At 44.6% G+C, this 19205-nt stretch overlaps 1 protein-coding gene across 2 annotated transcripts in view; it reads left to right on the top strand.

Annotated features, from left to right (window-relative positions):
• The first annotated feature begins 421 nt into the window (after positions 1 to 421).
• The window catches only part of HLF (HLF transcription factor, PAR bZIP family member), a 37075-nt gene continuing 18291 nt past the window's right edge, over positions 422 to 19205 (top strand). For both annotated transcript variants that reach the window (XM_058852420.1, XM_058852419.1), the window contains exons 1-2: positions 422 to 757; positions 1950 to 2285. In XM_058852420.1, the coding sequence (XP_058708403.1) occupies positions 652 to 757; positions 1950 to 2285 (442 nt within the window). In that variant the 5' untranslated portion in view covers positions 422 to 651. The remainder of the gene's footprint in view (positions 758 to 1949; positions 2286 to 19205) is intronic.

Here is a 19205-nt window from a genome sequence, read left to right as displayed (position 1 = left end):
ACGCTCGCAGACCCGACGGCCGGTTCCCTTAGATCCGGGTGGGACCCCCGGCCCGCCGTGCCCCGCAGCCCGGACTTCTCTCTCACACGGCGGCAGTGCCGGGTCCCGCTGCCCCGGGGGAGCCGCCACTCTCGGATGCCCCGAGCGGGGTCAAACGTTCAGGCTCATTAACATCTCATTAACACATTCCTCCCCGTTACCGGGGAGGCGCTGCGGCCCCGCGGGGGGGTTTGGGGCGGCTGTCCCGGGGCTCTCCCCGCTCGGTACCGGCCGCGCGCGTGCCGGGGCGGGGCGCACGGGGGGGCGGGGCCGGTACCGGGGAGGGGCGTGGCCGGCGCGCCAATGGCGGGGCCGTTATCGGGCGTGACGTCAGCGGCGGCGGCGGCTGCACGTGGGCGCGGGGCGGGCGGGCGCAGAGCGGCGCAGAGCGGGCGGCGGGAGCGGCGGCGGCGGCGGCGGAGCAGCTGCGCGGCGGAGGGGCCTGACCCGCGCCCGGTCCGCGCCCTGTCCCGCGGCCCCAGCGCCCGGCCCGGCCCCGCGCCCGGCTCACCCGCGCCGCGACAGCGGCCACAGCAAGGGGGAAGGAACCGCTCGCCGCGCAGCTGCCCCCTCGGGCCCCCTCTCCGCCGCCGCGGGCAGCTCCCACCGACCATGTCGCGGCCACTCCCGCTGAACCCCCCGTTCCTGCCGCCCACCTACGGCGTGCTGAAGTCCCTGCTGGAAAACCCGCTCAAGCTGCCGCTCGCTCACGAAGACGGTGAGGCTTCCCCGGGACCTCTGGCAGCGCGCCCCTGTCCTGCCGTCACTCGTGCTCCGCGGCACGGCTTTCCCTTTTTCCCTTTTTCCCTTTTTCCCTTCCCTCCGTTCCCCCCGCCCCGGATGCTCCCCCGGCGATGGCCCCGGGACGCCTCGATCGGGGCGCTCTGCGGGAGCGGCGGCCGCCCCGGCCCGACCTAACGGGACGCGTTCCGTGCTCCCATTGCCGCTCCCGGGGGATGGACGCCAAGGGCGCTCGGTGCCTCGGGTAAAGGGAGCCGGCAAAATAGCGAACCGTTCCCGGCCCCGCGTCCCCCGGTTCAACGGGAGAAAGTTGCTGCTTCCCCGGGAAGCGGAGGCAGCTCGGGAATACCCGCACCGTGTATGGCGAACGGATCGAGCGCGCACGAAAAGCAGAAACCGAGGGAAGGTCTTGCAGTTCCTGTCTCGTCTTTCCGAGTTCCACTGCCAAGCAACTCGCAGGATTTCACCGGGGCTGTTGTATGAGGTTAAAAATAAAATGCTGCGAAGGCTTGGTAGCTGACAGGAAGCTTTATGAGTTCAGATTCTTGCAGATCTTGCAGAGGAATCAGGCGTTTCCCTTATAAAATGTGCACTGAAATCGCTGGGGGCTGTAGAAATGAGGAAGCCTCAGTTTAACTTCTTTTTTTTGCTTCTACCTTTGAATATTTTGTTGTCTCTTGTGCACATCAAAACCGTGTTCTCTCAGCCTTTGCCACTGTATGTTAGTAACATTTAGAAGTGCAGAATTTGAGGACTACTTTGCTTGTGCAAGGACTAACAAGATTGGGACCTTAGTTTAGAAGAATGACAGGATCCCAGAGATTTTAGGCTAAGGCTTCCTTTTCAATAGAATATATCAATAGCTTCCAGTTTACTGACATACTTAAATGTTCACTTATAAGTTTGTTAAGTACTTTTTGATGCTGACATTCAAACCTACGCATGGAGTGGAATTGTTAACTAAAAGCAAAGCACAATCTCAAAAATGTAGTTGGTTCCCACAGAGGCACTCTGTGACATGATCCCTCAATTCTCTTCCAAGTCAAAGGAGTTGTTTTTTTTGAAGGGAATTCCTTTCTTACACCCGAGTACAGCAGAAATGATGGAAATAGTAATGATAATGGAAATTTACTGAGTTCTTACATATTTATTATGTGTTTTTGTTTAAGCATTTGGTAAAGAAAAAGACAAAGAGAAGAAGTTAGACGATGACAGCACCGGTACCACAGTCCCTCAGTCAGCTTTCTTGGGTCCAACATTATGGGACAAGACACTGCCATATGATGGAGACACTTTCCAGTTGGAATACATGGACCTGGAAGAATTCCTCTCAGAAAATGGCATTCCACCCAGCCCAAACCAGCACGAGCCTAGCCCACACCAGTCAGGTCTCCAGCAAGCTACCTCAGCATCACCTTCTGTCATGGACCTCAGCAGCAGGGCTTCTACTTCAGTCCATCCAGGCATGGTGTCGCAGAATTGCATGCAGAACCCGGTCAGACCAGGTAAATCAGCCCTTAGAACTTCCCTGTGGAATTTGGCATGAACCCCTCCTCCCCACTGTAAATCACTGCTTCTCCCTGTGCAGCTGACAGGCAGCTTAGAGCTCAGAGGATTCCTGTCACTCACACTCCAGCAAACCAAAACAATAGCTCCAGTTATCGCTAAGCTGCTCCGCCAGGATTTTTGTTCAAATTGCCAAAGGAAAGCTCTGGGAATTCCAAGGAAATTTGGCTATCTTAGCTGTTACCAAGTAAAAAGACCACAGACAGAATGGCATAAATGCCACAATGTTAAAAGAGCAGGGAAAATGACTGTGAAAGAGAATATTCCTTCAGCCAATATTTGATGTGAGAACACAGGAGTGGGCAGTTATTCTGGAGTTAAAGGTTAATGCTTCTTACTTGAAATTTTGGCCATAATCTTACTCTACTGTGCAAAGTAAAATTTGCCACAGGAACTGAGTTTTGGAACAACATTATAATCTTGCTTAAATTGGCATAAACTGAGTGTAACTCTGACCTGAGTTCATAACTTGCATCTGTAGTTCACCTTAAGCTTAAGAAAACACCGTTGAGTCCAAGGCCTGGTTGTAATGCACAATTCCAGCCCATCTGATGTCAGTGGATGTCTTTTATTATTTTATTAGCACTTGAGATCATCCCTTTAGAGACAGCAGTCTGAATCCAGAGTAACTGCTCTGGCTTGACACTAGCATGGCTGAGATCATGGGCAGTGGAAGAGTGTCAACGTTGAAGTTTGGGAAACATGGAACTTTGCCTTTTTCCTTAAAAAATAAAAAATACAGAGAGTGACTTACTTATTGTGCTGTTCTGCTCACACGAGGTGTGCTAGAGCAAAGTGTGCTCTTGGCAGCAGGAAACCACTCCTCTCCCTTCTGCTTGATCGTTTGCCATGCTCAGCGTGCAAAGTCATTGTCAGAATCATCTGATATGGAGGCAAAATAAATAAACAGAGAGGCAAAAGTTGTGGAGCAGGATGAAATAGAAATGTCTTACAAGCCTGCAATGTTCCTGTCTTGTTAAAAAGAAATAAAATATCCCCCAAAGCTCCCTAAACCTTTCAACAGACTCCTTGGCCCCCCATCAGAAGTGTGTGTTTAGTCATGGATTTCATTTACTTACTTTTACTTTGTGTGAATTTGACTTTGCTTTGTGTTTCAGTTTCAAGGCTTTTCATGGTTAACTAATAACTTACAAGTGTGTCCAAAGTTAAAATATATTTGGAGTAGGCAAGAACAGAACATGAAACCCGTTCCTTTTTCTGAACCAGCTTTAAAAATAGTGCATATGTGCTACACCATTTTCTGTCACTTGTGCACACACAAAATTAAAAGAAGATAATCTGTCCTCATTCTCTTTTTTTTTTTTTCAGAGGAGCCTGGTAGTGAGCCAGGCTTTTAATGATCACCTGTCAGAATTTATTTGTAATCAGCTATCTGTGTGACTTTTCAACTCATTGATTTTTTTCAGTTTTTCCTGAGCCCTTTGCAGCTCAGGGTTACAAACTTACCTCCCTGTGCACTTTTTTACTGTTGTAAAGGATGTTATGTCTCTTGGGGTCAGATAAAACATCTACATTTGCAGGTATTTTCCCCAGAACCATCTTCCTTAACAAGAACAGATTTTTTTTATTTTTTTTTTTTTAAAGGGAGCTCATTTCACTTCTTAAATAATATTTTCTTGTCCCCCATTACAGATAGAAAGTGTGACTTAATCTAGTCTGGTTTATCACTAGGTTGTTGAAATTTGTACGTGCTGTCATGTGAAAATCTTCCTTTGACAATCAGTGCTTAAGAGAAGACCATCTCACACTTTGGCATTTGGACAAGTTTGAGAATATAACAGCATATATTTTAAAAAAAAAATTAGTAAAAGTAAAAATGAGCATTTAAGAGTTATTTAAGGGCCAAGGCAAATGTGCTGCTTTGAAATAGGGAGGTAAATGTTAACATCATTGTAATGTTAATGTATCTTAAGACATTTAAACTAGATTTTTTTTTTGTCACATAAAGATTTTTAGTTGGTGTGAGCTATAATTCCAGTATGCATAGTCTTGTGATTTGTGTTACCATAATGAAGCAAAGAACAAGTAGTAGGAAGTAGACAATTTCAATACAGATTACATGTGAGCTTACAACTTTGAAGAAAAGTGAATGTTTCAGGTGATAGTAATTCTAAAAATATTTCACTGGTGTACTTTCTGAATTTTGCTTCGCAATGGGAGCGTGTTTGAGCGTGTGAGGCTGAGGAAGGGTCCTGTGCTGTGCTGCTCCTGTCCCTGATTAAATGTCTGTGTGGGTTTGGCACCAGGGACCCTGTCTGTGCCCTGCCAGGGCTGGGGGACATTCCCCCTGCACATGGAGCCCCGGCTGTGACTCTGTCACTCAGGGATGCTCCCAGACTGGGGATGGTCCATGGGAGAGCAGCATGAGGAGATTTAATTTTGTGCATGTGTTCTAGCACAAGCTTCATTCGTCTGTAGGAGTGAGTGGTGTTGCCCAAACGTGTTTTGTGATCAGGAGATCTGCACTGGCATTCCCTCAGTGTCATCAGGTTCAGCCAAGCTGTGCTGACCCTGACTATGGACGTGACATTACTGAAATCCTCACTGATTTTCTTTCCTTCTTGCTAAAAAAATGTAGTGGCAACAAAAAGGATTTGTATGAATGTAACTTAATTCTGTATTTCCAGCAGAGATTGTCTGGTCAATGGAAAGATGTTTAGGTTCACCAGTTTATCATCTGCAAAGAACAAAGCAAACACCTACATCCCATACATTTCTGCTCAGGGATTATAGTTACAGAAATTTCTGGCTTTGTTTTGACGAGGGACACAGGGTAACAACTTGTGAGAGTGAAACCATGTATTTATCTTTCACAGTGCTAATTTTGTTAATAAAAAATAATACTTTGATTTTTAGCATTGCAGACCAACATTCACTGTCATGTGCAGATGCTTTTAAACTTCTATTTTGTCTTGGTACTGGATGATGGTAGGTTGGTTGAATTCTGTGGTCTCCTCACAAAAAGGTTTTCAGATTTTTATGAAGCTTTTAAAGTAACCCATTACTGTAAACACACTTTTGTGGTTCTTCATCTGTTGCACACCTCATGTAGTCTTTTTGTGGAACATAAATCTCCGTTTAAATGCAGAGTCCTTAAGGAAATTTGGAGTAATTTTTAGCTGTTTGTATGTGAAGGGAGGGTGTATATTTTGCAGGTAACTAGTTAGTTGTTGCGTTTTACCTGGCTCTTTTCCCCTTGTAGCCCTGATGGAGGTGGTTGGGGCAGGTGCTGTAAATGGTTTGAAAGGTGTGAATTAGGGAAGCATCAGCTAGATCTGGCAGAGAATCCTAACTAGAAGGTTTTTGAGATTTTGTGGTTTAGATCTGAATTTTCTGTTTGTCACCAAAGCCTTGGATATGAGGCTGTGTCACAGGGATGCTGCTGGCACAATGATAAGCAGGTGTTGTTTCTGCCTTGCTCCAAAGGAGGACAGAGCTTTTGGGGTCTCTGAGAGAGCTCTCTCCTTCTTTATGTTCTCTGATGATGGTTTTCTGTCTGTGTTGCCTGCATGGCTGGGTGCCTTAGACTACTTGCCAAAGATTATTTAAGGAAAGAAAAAATGGAAAACACGTTTTGTTACCCACTGCAGAAATATACCTGTATGCAATATTTGCAAGTCTTCACTTCAAAAAAGTAAAATTTGAGGCACATTAATGCCATCCCAGCCCCCAAAGATTGTTATGAAATGCTGTGGTTTATTTGATCAGTGCAGATATTCCGTCTGGAGTGCAGTATCCATTACCTCTGGCTTCTTGCGCGGGCCCTGAGCTGCAGTGAGTGACAGCAGGCGGCACTGGGTGGGTTTCAGTGGTTTTTGGAGCCCGTGTTTGTGCCAGGCACAGCAGCCAGCTGGGAGAGGCTCGTTCTTGCTCCATGGAGCTCATCCCGGGGTGAGGGCAGCCCCCAAAGGGTGTGTGTGCAGCACTCCCTGTATTGCAGCCTTCCTTCCCCTGCATTTCTTAATGTGACCTCCTCCTCCTCCTCCTCCTCCTCCAGCACAGCTTGGCAGAGCCAAGGGCAGCATTCCCGGCTTGCCAGCCTGTGCGTGGAATCCTCTCCTAAGCTTTAATCATTGTTTACGAGCCGTCCCTGCGCGTTGCAGGAACCCCTTCTCTCCCAGAGCTTCTCCGCAGGAATTTCCCGACCTTTGGCCTCCCACGTGAGGATGGGAAGGAGCAGCTCCAGCGCTGCCGGGCCGGCAGCAGGGTCTGTTCTTCACATTGAGCCTCACGTGAGGCGGCGGGTGCCTGCAGGACCATGTGCTCCGGGCACGTGTGGCTGCCCTGTGCGGCCCGGCTGTGCCCTGTACGGCCCGGCTGTGCCCTGTACGGCCCGGCTGTGCCCTGTACGGCCCGGCTCTGCCCTGTGCGGCCCGGCTGTGCCCTGTGCGGCCCGGCTCTGCCCTGTGCGGCCCGGCTCTGCCGCTCCTGCCGCCGCCAGCGCAGCCCGCCCCGCGCCCGCACCCGCGGAGCCTCCCGGAGCCGCGCTCAACTGCACCAGCCTCCCTAAACTGCACCAGCCTCCCTAAACTGCACCAGCCTCCCTAAACTGCACCAGCCTCCCTAAACTGCACCAGCCTCCCTAAACTGCACCAGCCTCCCTAAACTGCACCAGCCTCCCTAAACTGCACCAGCCTCCCTAAACTGCACCAGCCTCCCTAAACTGCACCAGCCTCGCTCAACTGCACCAGCCTCCCTAAACTGCACCAGCCTCGCTCAACTGCACCAGCCTCCCTAAACTGCACCAGCCTCACTAAACTGCACCAGCCTCGCTCAACTGCACCAGCCTCCCTAAACTGCACCAGCCTCCCTAAACTGCACCAGCCTCACTAAACTGCACCAGCCTCCCTAAACTGCACCAGCCTCGCTCAACTGCACCAGCCTCCCTAAACTGCACCAGCCTCACTAAACTGCACCAGCCTCGCCAAACTGCGCCCCGCATCAAAGCACCATGCGATATATATTCAGAAAAATATTAAAAATAGCCTGTCACATGGTAACGGGGTGGGGAGAAAAAGTGCTGAATGCACAGGCTTGCTAATGCTGGAAGCAAGAACACTGTGTCTCCTTCAAGAGAGCTGATTTTAATATTCACGGTTAAGTGTTGATTATTGGTGAAATAATTGCTTGGCTGTGTGAAAGAGCTTGAGGTTGGTTTGGAGTTCAGGTAGTAAACAGCATGAAATGATCTCAGGTGTTAGGCTGTACGGGGAGAGCTCCTTGTGCCAGGAAGAGCTATCCAGACTTAGTGAGAGAACACAGGGAAGACCTCGGATTTGGGGTTTTGTCCTCTGAAAGATATTTCAAGGATGTCTTGAGTGTCAAGCTTGTTACAATTACTTAGAAAAGTACAATGTATTTTTCAGAGCTTTGCTTCCCATCTCAAAGTGCCTTGCAGACTGAGTGAATGGTTCTCAGAGCAGTGATTTGATTCTTTTTAAGGAGCGAGTATACCCTGAAGTGTTTCATAAAACAATATATTATAGTGAAGAGAGAAGACCTCATCAGGAGCTGTATACAAAGACGCCGCTATTATCTGATTATATGAAGCTACTAGGAAACACATTAAATTGTTCAATCTCTACATATTTTTGTGACAGCAAATTGGCAATTGTGGTAGCTGCAGTGGCCAGATTCTGCCAATTAATCTCAGCAATAAGTACTTTGCTCCTCATGTGGTCTCCCTGATTTCTGTATTGCTCAGCAGGTAGGCAGCTTGTTGACTGCTCTCCGTCACCTCCCAGGTGGAGCAGCAAAATGTCACCATTCACTCTCTTGTCATTCATCTTTCTGGATTTATTTTTATTTTTTACGGGGGGTAACAGCTCTCAGTGGACAGTGGAGTTTTTACAGGATAAAAGGACTTCGTCACCATCAGTAAAAAGGACTTTAGTACGTTATGAAATCAAGTTTGGTTGCCTGGAAGTACACTATGGAGCTGTTTAGTATTTGTATCGCACAAAACATGAGTATACGTTTCTTTTTTTTTTCTTTTGTTAGGTCTTCCTTTCATAACAAATAAAATATTCTTTCAATATTTTGTCTGAATTTCACAGAAGACTGGGGGTCAGAAAAAAATATTTCAACTAAGTTATTTTCAAGAAAAACTGTGGGTTGATCCTTAAGTAGATAATGAAAGCTCTGAAAAAAAACCCATTTACTTAAACCTCAAATCTATTCCACTTAATGGACTAAGTTATACATAATCACTTGGTATAAAAAAAGTCTAAAATATACAACTGTGTCAAAAGGAATGTATGACAAACAGGTTTTTTTGTAACTTGTGGAATTTTTATTTTTTTTTCTTTAATTAACAAATGGTGATAAAGCAGCTCTCTGTTTATCACAAAGCTGACTTTAGTTCTGAGAGCTTGAGAGCTAACACAGGTGGGTAAGGCAGCATGTGTCACGACATTTCTTTTTTTTTTTCCTTTTATTCTGGTGATCTTCACAGCACTTCAGCTTTGCATGACTGAGGTGTTATCCATCAAGTTTTAAACAAATGCAAAATATTGTTCAGCCTCTCACATTTCTGACATGCTTGAAGCTGTGCTACAGTTCTGCTTCCCCTGTCCCATTCTCTCAACCAAGTTTTGCCAGGGCTAAATTTGGGCCAGATTTTTGTTGTGCACCCTCCAACACCATTACTTAGCTCCTCTGATGTGGCAAGCTCTTGCTTCAGGGTTCTCTGCTCAACTTTGAGAGAAACAGCTCTAGCTGTTCATCCCACTGGCATTATTCTCTTGTTCATATTACTTGCAATTTAATGAAAACAGGCACTGAGCATCTTGGAGCTCTTTGTTTTGGTGTATGGCTGTTGTACGAGGAAATAAAAAAATCCAAATTGCATTAGGGTTCTAGAAAACTCAGCTCCTTATTAACTGGAACACAACTGTAAATTACTACTCAAAACAGGAACCTGTTTTGGGTGGAAACCCAAATGGGTGCATTAGTATGTGTTTCCTCCAAGCAGAAGATGCAGTAACTTGGAGTAATAACTCACCTGAAACCAAATGTCATACTTAAATATGAAACTGTAAAGCAAGAGAGGCAAAAACACAGAGTTTGGCAAAGATTTGTTGAAGATGGAGAATGGTTTTTTAAAAAAAAAGGCATTCTTTTCCAATTAGCCTTAGGGAGCTCAGCTTGCTGTAAATTCTTTGTTCTGGAACATGGCTATGGACAATAGGTCAAAGATGAAGTAATTCATTACAGAACTGGTTGGTCCTCCTGAATATAATAAACAAATGAATGGACAGGGTTCTCTGTCCACAGCAAGATCAATTAATTTATGTGGCAGTGATTGGACCTTAAGTCTTAAATAAAACACTTGCAATGGCTTCCTGTTTACTTTATGTGGTCATTGGTGTCTTTGAGGTGACCTGGTCACTCAGCACTCATGGCACAGGTGAGGGCACTCCAACAGAAATTAAATGTGGAGAGGAAGGAAACTGTAAATTGCATTTGGAAAAAATGAAGGAACAATAACGTGAAACTTCAAAGGACAAAATATTGCAGAAATGCATTTAATGGAGCAATCAATATTTTTAGGACACCAAGCTTATTGAAATAACATCGTTAAACCTTCTTGTAAAAGAGCACATTGGACAAGGCTGCAGAACATAAAGCACAGGCTCAAGGCTTGTGCTGAAGCAGAGATGACTTAAAACAATTCATTTTTACCAACTCACCATTGCAACATTTGGGAGGGAGTCTAATTCCACCAAGAAGTCTGCTTAGAACAAACAACCCTGTTCTTGCCTTAGTAATGCTTAGAAAGTATGAGCTAAGCACTCAACCCCAAATTTCCTCATGACAGCAGAGAGGGTTAAACTGAATCTGAAGGGCCCTGCAGCCATCAGCCCTCAACTGCTGCCTCTCTTGTGCTGCAGAGTGGAAATGTGGATGTTGGTGATGTCTGCAGTCCCTGCAGCTGCAGCCCTTCCGTGGGGCTCTGCCCCTTTGGGCACGGAACTCCTGCAGCATTTGCTTGCTGGGAGACATGAGCGTTGGGGGATTCTTTTGTTACCATTTTTCTGTGAAAACAAACCAAAACTGACCATGCTAGGGGTGTACGGCCTCTTGCTTTGTCCTGCTTGCTTGCTGGTTTTTGATTGTATCGGTAGATTTTAACCAAATGTAGCAAGAAAGTTGTGATTTTGAAGAATTGATTGCAGTCCTAAAATTTCATTAAAATAAATGAGTGGAAGTGTGAGTGGATATAGGATGGGAATGTATTGTGAGCAGGAAGAGTAATGCAAATGTGCTTTTTCTACATCAGAAAAGGTACGTAAGACCTTTAAAATGCCCAATCTGTGTGAAATGCTTCTAGAAAAGCTGACAACCTTTTAGACACTATGAGATGCCAATTTACTTTGAGAAAAGAATCTGCAAGAAACCAAATTTAATTGGCTTAGTGTGTGTCGGAGGGAGGGAAGTTGCAAACTTTTTCCACCATTCTTTTTCTTCCTTGGAACTTCTCGGGTTATGTGATTAGATGAGACTGAGGTTTTATTTAAAAAGAGAATTTAGAAAATGAGCTGTAAGATTTGTAAGCAAGGTCTTTGAAAGTTCTGATCCCATGCAGTGGAACGGTGTTGATCCTCTCCAAAGCCAAGCATGTTTATTTTACTGAAAAAAATTTCAACTTTATGCATCCTGGCTGTATCCTTTTCCTCTTGTGCAGCACCCCAGCTCTGCTACCTCATTTGAAACTACCTTGCAGTGATCTAACTTCAGATTTGATAGCTCTTATCATAATTATTGCAGTGTCACATGCAGGCAGGCATCCAAGTGACCTTGTGTGTGCATCCCTCCGCTCATCCCGCACTGCACATGGAGCTGCCTGGCTCTAATCTGGGAAATTTTTCACCCTGCCACCAGGGTCTGGGCTGCAGCGAGGTCAGGAGTCAGGGAGGAACAGGGGAGAGTGAGAGTGGGCTAAAAATGTTGAGGGATCAAAGAGGAAAAGTAGGTCATGGCAGGGTATGTGCGCTGGGAGGAGGGCTTGGGGAGCACAAGTGAGGGAGAAGATTTGTTTTGCTATTGGCTTTTCAAAGTTGTGCAATTTAAGAATTGGATTAACCTGATATGACTTTGTTTTTCTGCCAGATTAGATATGTTGAGTTTCTTGGCGTTGTGAATGGTACAGTACATTGTGTGCTGTAAAATATGGGTGTGTCAGTATGGAGCTGTAGTGACACAACCCGCTCTCGGTGTAATGCAGCACTGCTGAGTGGACTCCCCTGCTCTCCCTCCCCCAACACATCCTTGGCAGGGCATTTGCAAACCTGAGAGAACCTCTCTGGATCCCTACATTCTGTTTCCAGCACAGAATGAAGACGTTTTAGTACAGTTTCTGATAAGGTGACACTTACCTGAGGTCTAAGAACCTGTTTGGTTTGGCTGTGGCATATGCAATATCAAATGTCTCTAAAAAAGAAAAAAAAAAATGTTTGAAAAGGCACTTAAGAATTTCTTCCTGCTTCCTCAGGATTAAATTGGAGAAAGCTTATTGGGAAATGCTGTAATTTTTTTTTGTCTGCCTATTTTTTTTTTTTTTGAAGAGTGAAAAAGCAGATACAGATCTGAAATAACTGCAAGTGCTGAGCTCACTGTTGTTTGAAGTATACCACAGCAGCATATCAATGTCAAAGTCAGATTTTCACAGTAGTGTATGTTTGCTCAATGGTTTTGATTTTTTGGTTTTGGTGCTGCATTCATCCCGAGATAATTTGATTTGGTGTATCCTTTCTATACCTTGGGCTTGTCCTGTGAAACAGCCCAATTCTCTCTGCTTATTGCTGGCAGAGGGTGGAGTACTAAAGAAAGGTGGACAGAATCACAACCCTGTCCAGCTGAGTGATCACTGCTCTGATTATTAAAGAGTGTGAAGACTTTGGGAAGTGAAACTGCACATACCTTGGGGTATTGTTGTTTAATTCCTACTCTGGTTTTTCCGGGGACCCAAGCAGATCAGTCATGAGGGACTGATCTTAGCATGGCCTTTGTCACCAGCTAAGGGCCTGCCTTCTGTGTCAAGAGCTGTACCCTGAAAACTGAGGAGTTGTCTCTCTGTAGTGAAGATTGATTCTCTTGGAAGAAAAGAGCGTAAATAACAGATCAGGTTAATAAATCACATATCTAGATTGTGTCATGCTCCTCAGCCATGTGTTGTTAATGTGTGTTACTCTATTAACTCACAAAGGCAAAAAGCCACAGGGCTTGCTCACCAGGTGAAGGTGTTTCTGGAGTGGTAGAACATTTTTTTGTTTCTGGAGTGATAGAGCATTTTTAAAGAGCAACACCAATTGAGTAGAACGGAGCAGGAAGCTGACCTTGTGAACACGTGCATCACTCAACTCTATGAGAGGACTGGGGAAGAGTGCAGCATATTTAAAGTTAACCTGCATGTCTGCCTTCTGAGGAGGTTAAACCACAAGCCTTCAGTAACACATGTTGGACAGCTGTGCTTTGAGTGTCTGCTTGAGACACCTTGCCCGTGGGTGCCTTGGCACTTAAAAAATCAGGGCATGGATTGTCCAGGCTCCAAGGCCTGATGTTGATGCATCACATCAACACAGAATCACGTTGCTGCCCTCAGAAAGGCTGATCTTTCAGTTGGACCACGCTTATCACCAGCTTTAAGCAGCACTTTTCCAGGGTCTCTTATCTGCTCAATTTTCTCAGTGCGACATGGTTGATGTCATTGTTGAAGATGATGGTAGTCTCTGTCTGGAAGCTGTTGTGAACACGTGAAAAGGAGTCATTAGCCAAGGAGAAGGAAAGAGCTGGAGGTGTAATTGTCAACTCGTGTGCGTCTCCGATTTCACCAGGTGCTGCACGTGTCTGGTTTATCAATTTATTTCTGTTAGAAAATAAACAAATCTCACTTTTCCTACATACTCTGGTGACTGCTTCAGCCAAGTTGCTCTTATCTGCTGCAGGGATGTACTTCTGAGGTCTTGTGTTTGGGGGCTTTTCTTTCTGCATCCACATGTAATCTGCTCTCAGGGATCACGTGCAGCTCTGACGCTGGCCAGGGATGCTGTTTGTCTCTTAAGTCATTTATTTAAAAACATCATTATCACTGCTATCAAAATATAATACCTGATCATGGGGGCAGCTGTTATCCCACATGTTTTTCAGGTTGAGTCCTTTGGCTAGGCTCTGTCTCACTCCATGAGTGTTCAGCAGTGGCTGTTCAAGGGGTGTCTGCAGAGTCTGAGCCCTGGTGCACCACCCATCCAGGGCCACATCCTGGCAGGCCTGAGCACCTCCGAGTATCCTCAATGTGGACTTCAAAATCACTCAGCATTTTGTGGTTTTGGAGCACTGATGGGTAGCTCTCAATCCTATCCAGCAGTGAATTTCCAGTGTCTTTTCCTCACCGGGCTGTCTCAGGATGTGCATCAGGAGCTGGTGGTGTGTAACTCCAGTGGAGATCCAGCTGAATATCAGGTGCTCAGTTAACACCTCATTTAAACCCACCACTGGCAGCCCAAACTCCTCAAGTAATTTTTTTTTCTGCCACCCTTCAGATTTCCAGCCCGTGGCTGGTCGTTTCCCACTCTCACGTTTTCCCAAGCTGCTGGTGTGTACAGTCTGAAGATCACATTTAACCAACACAAGGAAATCAGCTTGGCCCGACGGGCTTCTCTATCACGTGGCTGCAAATGTGTTCACTCTGTTCTGCCAGATTATGGCTGGCTGAGCAAAATACAGTGAAGCTCTGGGCTGCTAGCCAAGCTTTTATTTCAGTTTGGAGCTTAAAGCCACATATTTGCTCTTTGGCAGGACATCCACTGGGGTATATTTGGATAGTAATCTAGCATTGTTTTGCTGCTTTTTTCTTCTTTTATTTATTTATTTATTTTTTTAATGCACACAGATAGTATAATCCCAACACTCTGTCCAGTCTGTATGAGATTTCTCAGTGTGCACCGTTATGTGTGTGCACTCAAAACTTGTAGCTGTGACCTTTGATAAATATAAGTCAAAGCAATTAACTTTCTTTTATTGAAAAATGCTGGATGTCCTACTCTTTTCCCCCTCTGTGCTGATAACAGAACTGTGTTGTTACTCTTTCCAAGATCAAAAGCTTCAGTAGGGTTTGATTGAAGTCCAATTATGGAAGGAAGTAACTGTGCTGGAGCCCTGAAAATAGCAGTAATTGTTAAAATAATAAAGTGTGTCCTTGTGTGTCTTTATAATATTTAAAACTTCTTTTGGGATGGAAGGGGGTGGCTTTCCTTTAGCTTTAAAATGAAAATATTCGCAAATGTCTTGGGAAAATAGGAGTGTGCTGTTAGAAGAATTTTTCTCTGGATTTCTTCCTTCAGTTCTATTTTCCCCCCCAAGCTACCTTCCTCAGAAGTTGTTTGCATGCAGCCTGACTCATGCAGGAAAATAAAGCTGGATTTGATTTTTAACTGTATGGGAGGCTTTGAGTTTGGGGGGGATAAAGACTTTAATATGTGAACTCCTTTATTTTTCTGTGAAATAAAAATAGGCTTTTCAAAATGCAGCGTGTTTTGGAAAGTTGGCTCTGGGATTGAAACCCCAACATCTCCAAGGGCACCCTTGTATGAAAAAGCAGTACAAAAGAGATGCTTGGGGAAGGGATACAAAACATGAGGGCAAGGGGCAGTGTTTGAGGGGCAGTTCCTGTTGTTTTCCAAAGGGACATCGCTCTTCCAGTGTGTGTGGAGGGGTTTGCTTGGTTTGGTTTAGATGGATGGGACTGAGCCGTGAATTGTGGGGTTTTGGTGACCTCCTCAAAACCTTTGAGCTGTGTCTGAACAGATCAACACTGGCAAAGCTGAAATACTTTTCCCCAAATGTGTATGTTGTTGTTTAGAATATAAATATATTTTTGCTTCTTCTTAGTCTTTCCTGCATCCTGAGAGAGGAGGGAACCTGGGAGAAAGCCCAGTGGTGAGGCTCTCATCTGTAGTCAATTGGCAGAGCTTCAGCAAGGGAGAGCTTTGGGTCTTGATCTTAAAACCCAGCATGTCTAAATGCCTATTTGCCAGTTGTAGTGTTGAGTTAATTGAAACCCTGATGTGAATAAATAGAAATGAAGATGGACAGTGATTGCCGTGGGGGCTGCTTTGGTGATTGTACAGCTGGGACTGGTTTGAAATTACAGCAAGATTTTACCAGGGTTTGGTTCTGTTTGTTTTCGGTTGTTTTAACTCACGTGCTTGCACACACTTCGGATACAGGTAAGACAAGATAATCCTTATGTGAAAACCAATCCTTGTGTGCTTTTATTTCAGCCAGCTGGACTCAAAATCACTAAGTACTTGAATAAAATCTTTGCATTATAGATAAATGGTATCAAGTAATAAGCCCAGAGGATTGTACAGAGTAGGACTAGAATTTTCTTGGTCCCTTAAATTCTTATAACAGAACATGTTCATTTATTCATTTGAATTTTACTGTTGCACTCTCTCCACTGCAGTAAAAATTATTTAGTCTTTTTTTTTTTAACTCATCTATTTATTCTGACTGTAAGACAGCTTTATGTATATAACATCTATAAAATACTCTGCCTTTTCAGCTCCCTGCTCTTACTGGGCTTGGATGGATCTTTGGAATACAAACTGCTTCATTGCCTTCTGGAAATTTTTATTTATCAGAAGCCTTAGCAAGGGGTGCCCTGTTGGTGTTTATCCAGTTGGCAGCTCAAGGCACTCTCAGAAACAGCCCTGGCTGTTCTCGAGGAGCTGCTGAAACTCATCAAGCAGGTTTTTGCTCACCAATTATCCAGTTAAGCAGAAAGAGGAAAGGTGTTTCTCATGCTTGTGTTTTTTCCTTCACTAAGTTTAACCTGTTCTTCCCCACGCCTGAGTAGTTGTGGGTGTGTAATGTGGCAATAGCAGCAGGGAGAGTCTGGGGGGAGAGGGGCAGAGGGGATCTCTGACCTTACACACTAAAAACACACCAGGATTGCATCCCTCAGGTGGGACAGGCAGCTTCCAGCATAAATCTACACCATTCTGATTATTAGCTGAGTCCTACCCAGCGTATTTCAAACAGCTTTTTGTCTACATTTTAACAAAATCTTAGGAAAATAAAACAAATTCACCCCTCCAACCAGACTCCTCCTTACTTCAAAGCCAATAATGAATGTTTCATCACTGCCAGAGCAAATTTGTTGATTCCCAAACACTCCTACTGCGTCTTGGTTGGAAGGCTTAAATTGCTTGCATAATAAATGCTGGGAATAATACAAAAAAATCTCTTTCTAGTAGAGTTCTGGTTTTCACTACATATTATAAGAATAAATAAATGCTCAGATGATAGCAGACAGCTGGGTTGTTCACATCTAGCTGTCTTCTGCATTGATTTTTAAGACAGACCATGTGCATGGCTGCTTGCTGGCTATCAATACCAGATGTGTCTGCTTGGAATTCAGAGGGATTGTCAAGTGACAGTGCAGTTGTGAAACAAATCATTTTTCTCATGGTTACTGAAAATAGTAAATGAGTGGGTAGGATAAAGTGAAGAGATATTCTCAATTCCAGGAGAGAACAAGAGGATAAAATGGGTTTCCTGACTGCCATTAACAGTGACTTGGTGAATATTTTTCTTTTTTTTTTCTCCTTCCTACCTTCTGCCCAAGGAATTAGCTCCAGGAGCAGCACAACCTCCATGGGCTCTCTGATGTGCAGTGAGGCTCCTGCAGCCAGGGAGGGAAGACCTTCTTTCATTTACACTGTTTTCACAAAGCTTGATGGTAGCATGTTTGGATGCATTGCTGCCAAATTTGTTGGAAATTGGCCAACAATTTCCCAAACTTTTGGGAGGGGGCTGCACAGAAGGACTGCACAAAACTCATTTCTCTGGAAAATCAGCTAAAGAATAACTGTCAGGTACTGGGGGGACTGAAATGAAGTTTGCAAAACAACTGAAGGAGCTGAAGGGCCATTTGATATCTTAATTCTGTACATGGCCATTAACCTGGTGCACTAGATGCAGTCCTTGCCCACAGGATGGATCCACACTGGCAGATTTCTATCTGCCTAGGACCTTTCTGGAGCACTGAAGTGTAATTTGGTGACTGCACTGATTGTTTTCAAAGTGGCTGGAAATGCTCAGGAAGAAGCAGATCAAAATACTCATCATCTTAGTCTGTGGCAGAGCTTGATCTGGATGTCTGAGCTGTGCTGCCTGAATAGTCTGTGAAGTAACCTTTGACTATAGGTAGGGCTTTTCTTTCATTTCCTGAGTAGCCCAAGGGTGTAGCTGAATATTTACTGCTGTTTCACATTGCTTTTTATATTTTTAAAAGGAAGATCTGTGACTATACACGTTGGAATGCATGTGAATAACAAAAATTGAAGAGACCCTTTCCACCATCAGGATTTTATTGAGTTTTGCTTGTGCATTGAACCCTCAAAGACCTTTTCCAGGTAGAAAAATGGAAGCCAAAGAGGTAGAGGCAAATTTTGGGGTTACTGAGCAAGGCAGCTGCAAAGCTGGATGACCACCTCATCCCTGGCAGCTTGGACAAAGCCTCTGAACCAGGTAAGGGTGGGTTGTGCTTCAGTAGGTGATTCTGGGCTGCAGGTAAAGCAGGTGAGGGCTGGGGTTGGTGCTGTGCGTGGGCAGCAGCATCTGAGCTGGGTGTGAGTTGTGTGGAATGCAGGTGCATAAATAGCCTGGGCATGAGGAAGCAAAATGTTTTTACCTGTGAATAGAGGAGTTACTTCTGCTGAGGTGCACAGGGACACAGGGTTAGCTTCTGTAAAGAGAACACATTAAAGGTGGCATGAAACAACTTCATCGTGAGACCAGCTCTTAATTTATTTCTGAAAATCTGGAGCACCATAAATCTGCCAGTGCCATTTTCTTTATTCCTTCTGCATTTGTAAAAGAAGAACAAATAAAATGTTCTGTAAGCTTTGCTACATTTAAAAAAAATACCATTTATATGACACAGCTCTATTTTGTATAATTTTTTCATATCCAAAATACAGAGGGCTTTAGAATAGATGAAGAAAAGCTGCATATCTGAATTTAAGATAAAATAAGATGATCCCTGTGACAGAGACAGCAGAAATGATGTGATACGACAGTTGCTGTAGCAACACCACCTACTTCATGAAAATCAGAGTTAACAGGAGTGTAAAAGGTAAAGCCCACATAATTTTCCAAGCCTATGAATTGCTGCTGCCCTCAGCCTGCAGTGCTTTCCAGCTCTCCAGTGCTTCTCCTTCCATGTGGGCACAGAATAATCACCTTTTTCCACATGGCCAACTCCTGCAGACCCCATCCTGCTTTGAACAGGGGCACACAGTGGGAATTCTGCAGGTGACCTGGAAATAGGAGGGAAAGAACATGAAGGATTTTATCCTGTCCTGTCATCCCCCAAAAGCCCCAGACAACAGAACACTGTAAGGCCTGTGCTGTCTCTACAAATAATGCAATGACCACCAGTGGAAGCCAAGAAGTCAGTTTGCTTCCTGAGTGGGACTCAGCTTGTAAAGCACTGGTAGTTTTAATATGAATTGTTAAGTGTTTTAGACACAGTAGGTCTCAGGGATAAGTGCACTTTCCTCCATCCCAAATAAACCCAAAATAGTGGTGCTCCATACATCTGCATTTATAAAATGCCAACTCCCATGTTTAAAAGCTCCCACATTCAGAGAATTGATCAATGATTTGCCAGTGCACATTGGCCTCAAGGTTACATGAAAATGTATTTATTTTTAATATATTGATATTTTAAAAATATTTAGATATTTTCATATTGACATATTCATTATTTTTGTCATTAATTGGCAGTGGAGAGCCATGATGTGTGTGATGACAAGAGCAAAACCCGAAGG

The sequence above is a fragment of the Poecile atricapillus genome, chromosome 17, assembly GCF_030490865.1.
Source record: "Poecile atricapillus isolate bPoeAtr1 chromosome 17, bPoeAtr1.hap1, whole genome shotgun sequence".
Taxonomy (NCBI): Eukaryota; Metazoa; Chordata; class Aves; order Passeriformes; family Paridae; genus Poecile; species Poecile atricapillus.
Note: the sequence above shows the minus strand (reverse complement) of the source record. Positions and strands in the feature narration are given on the sequence as shown.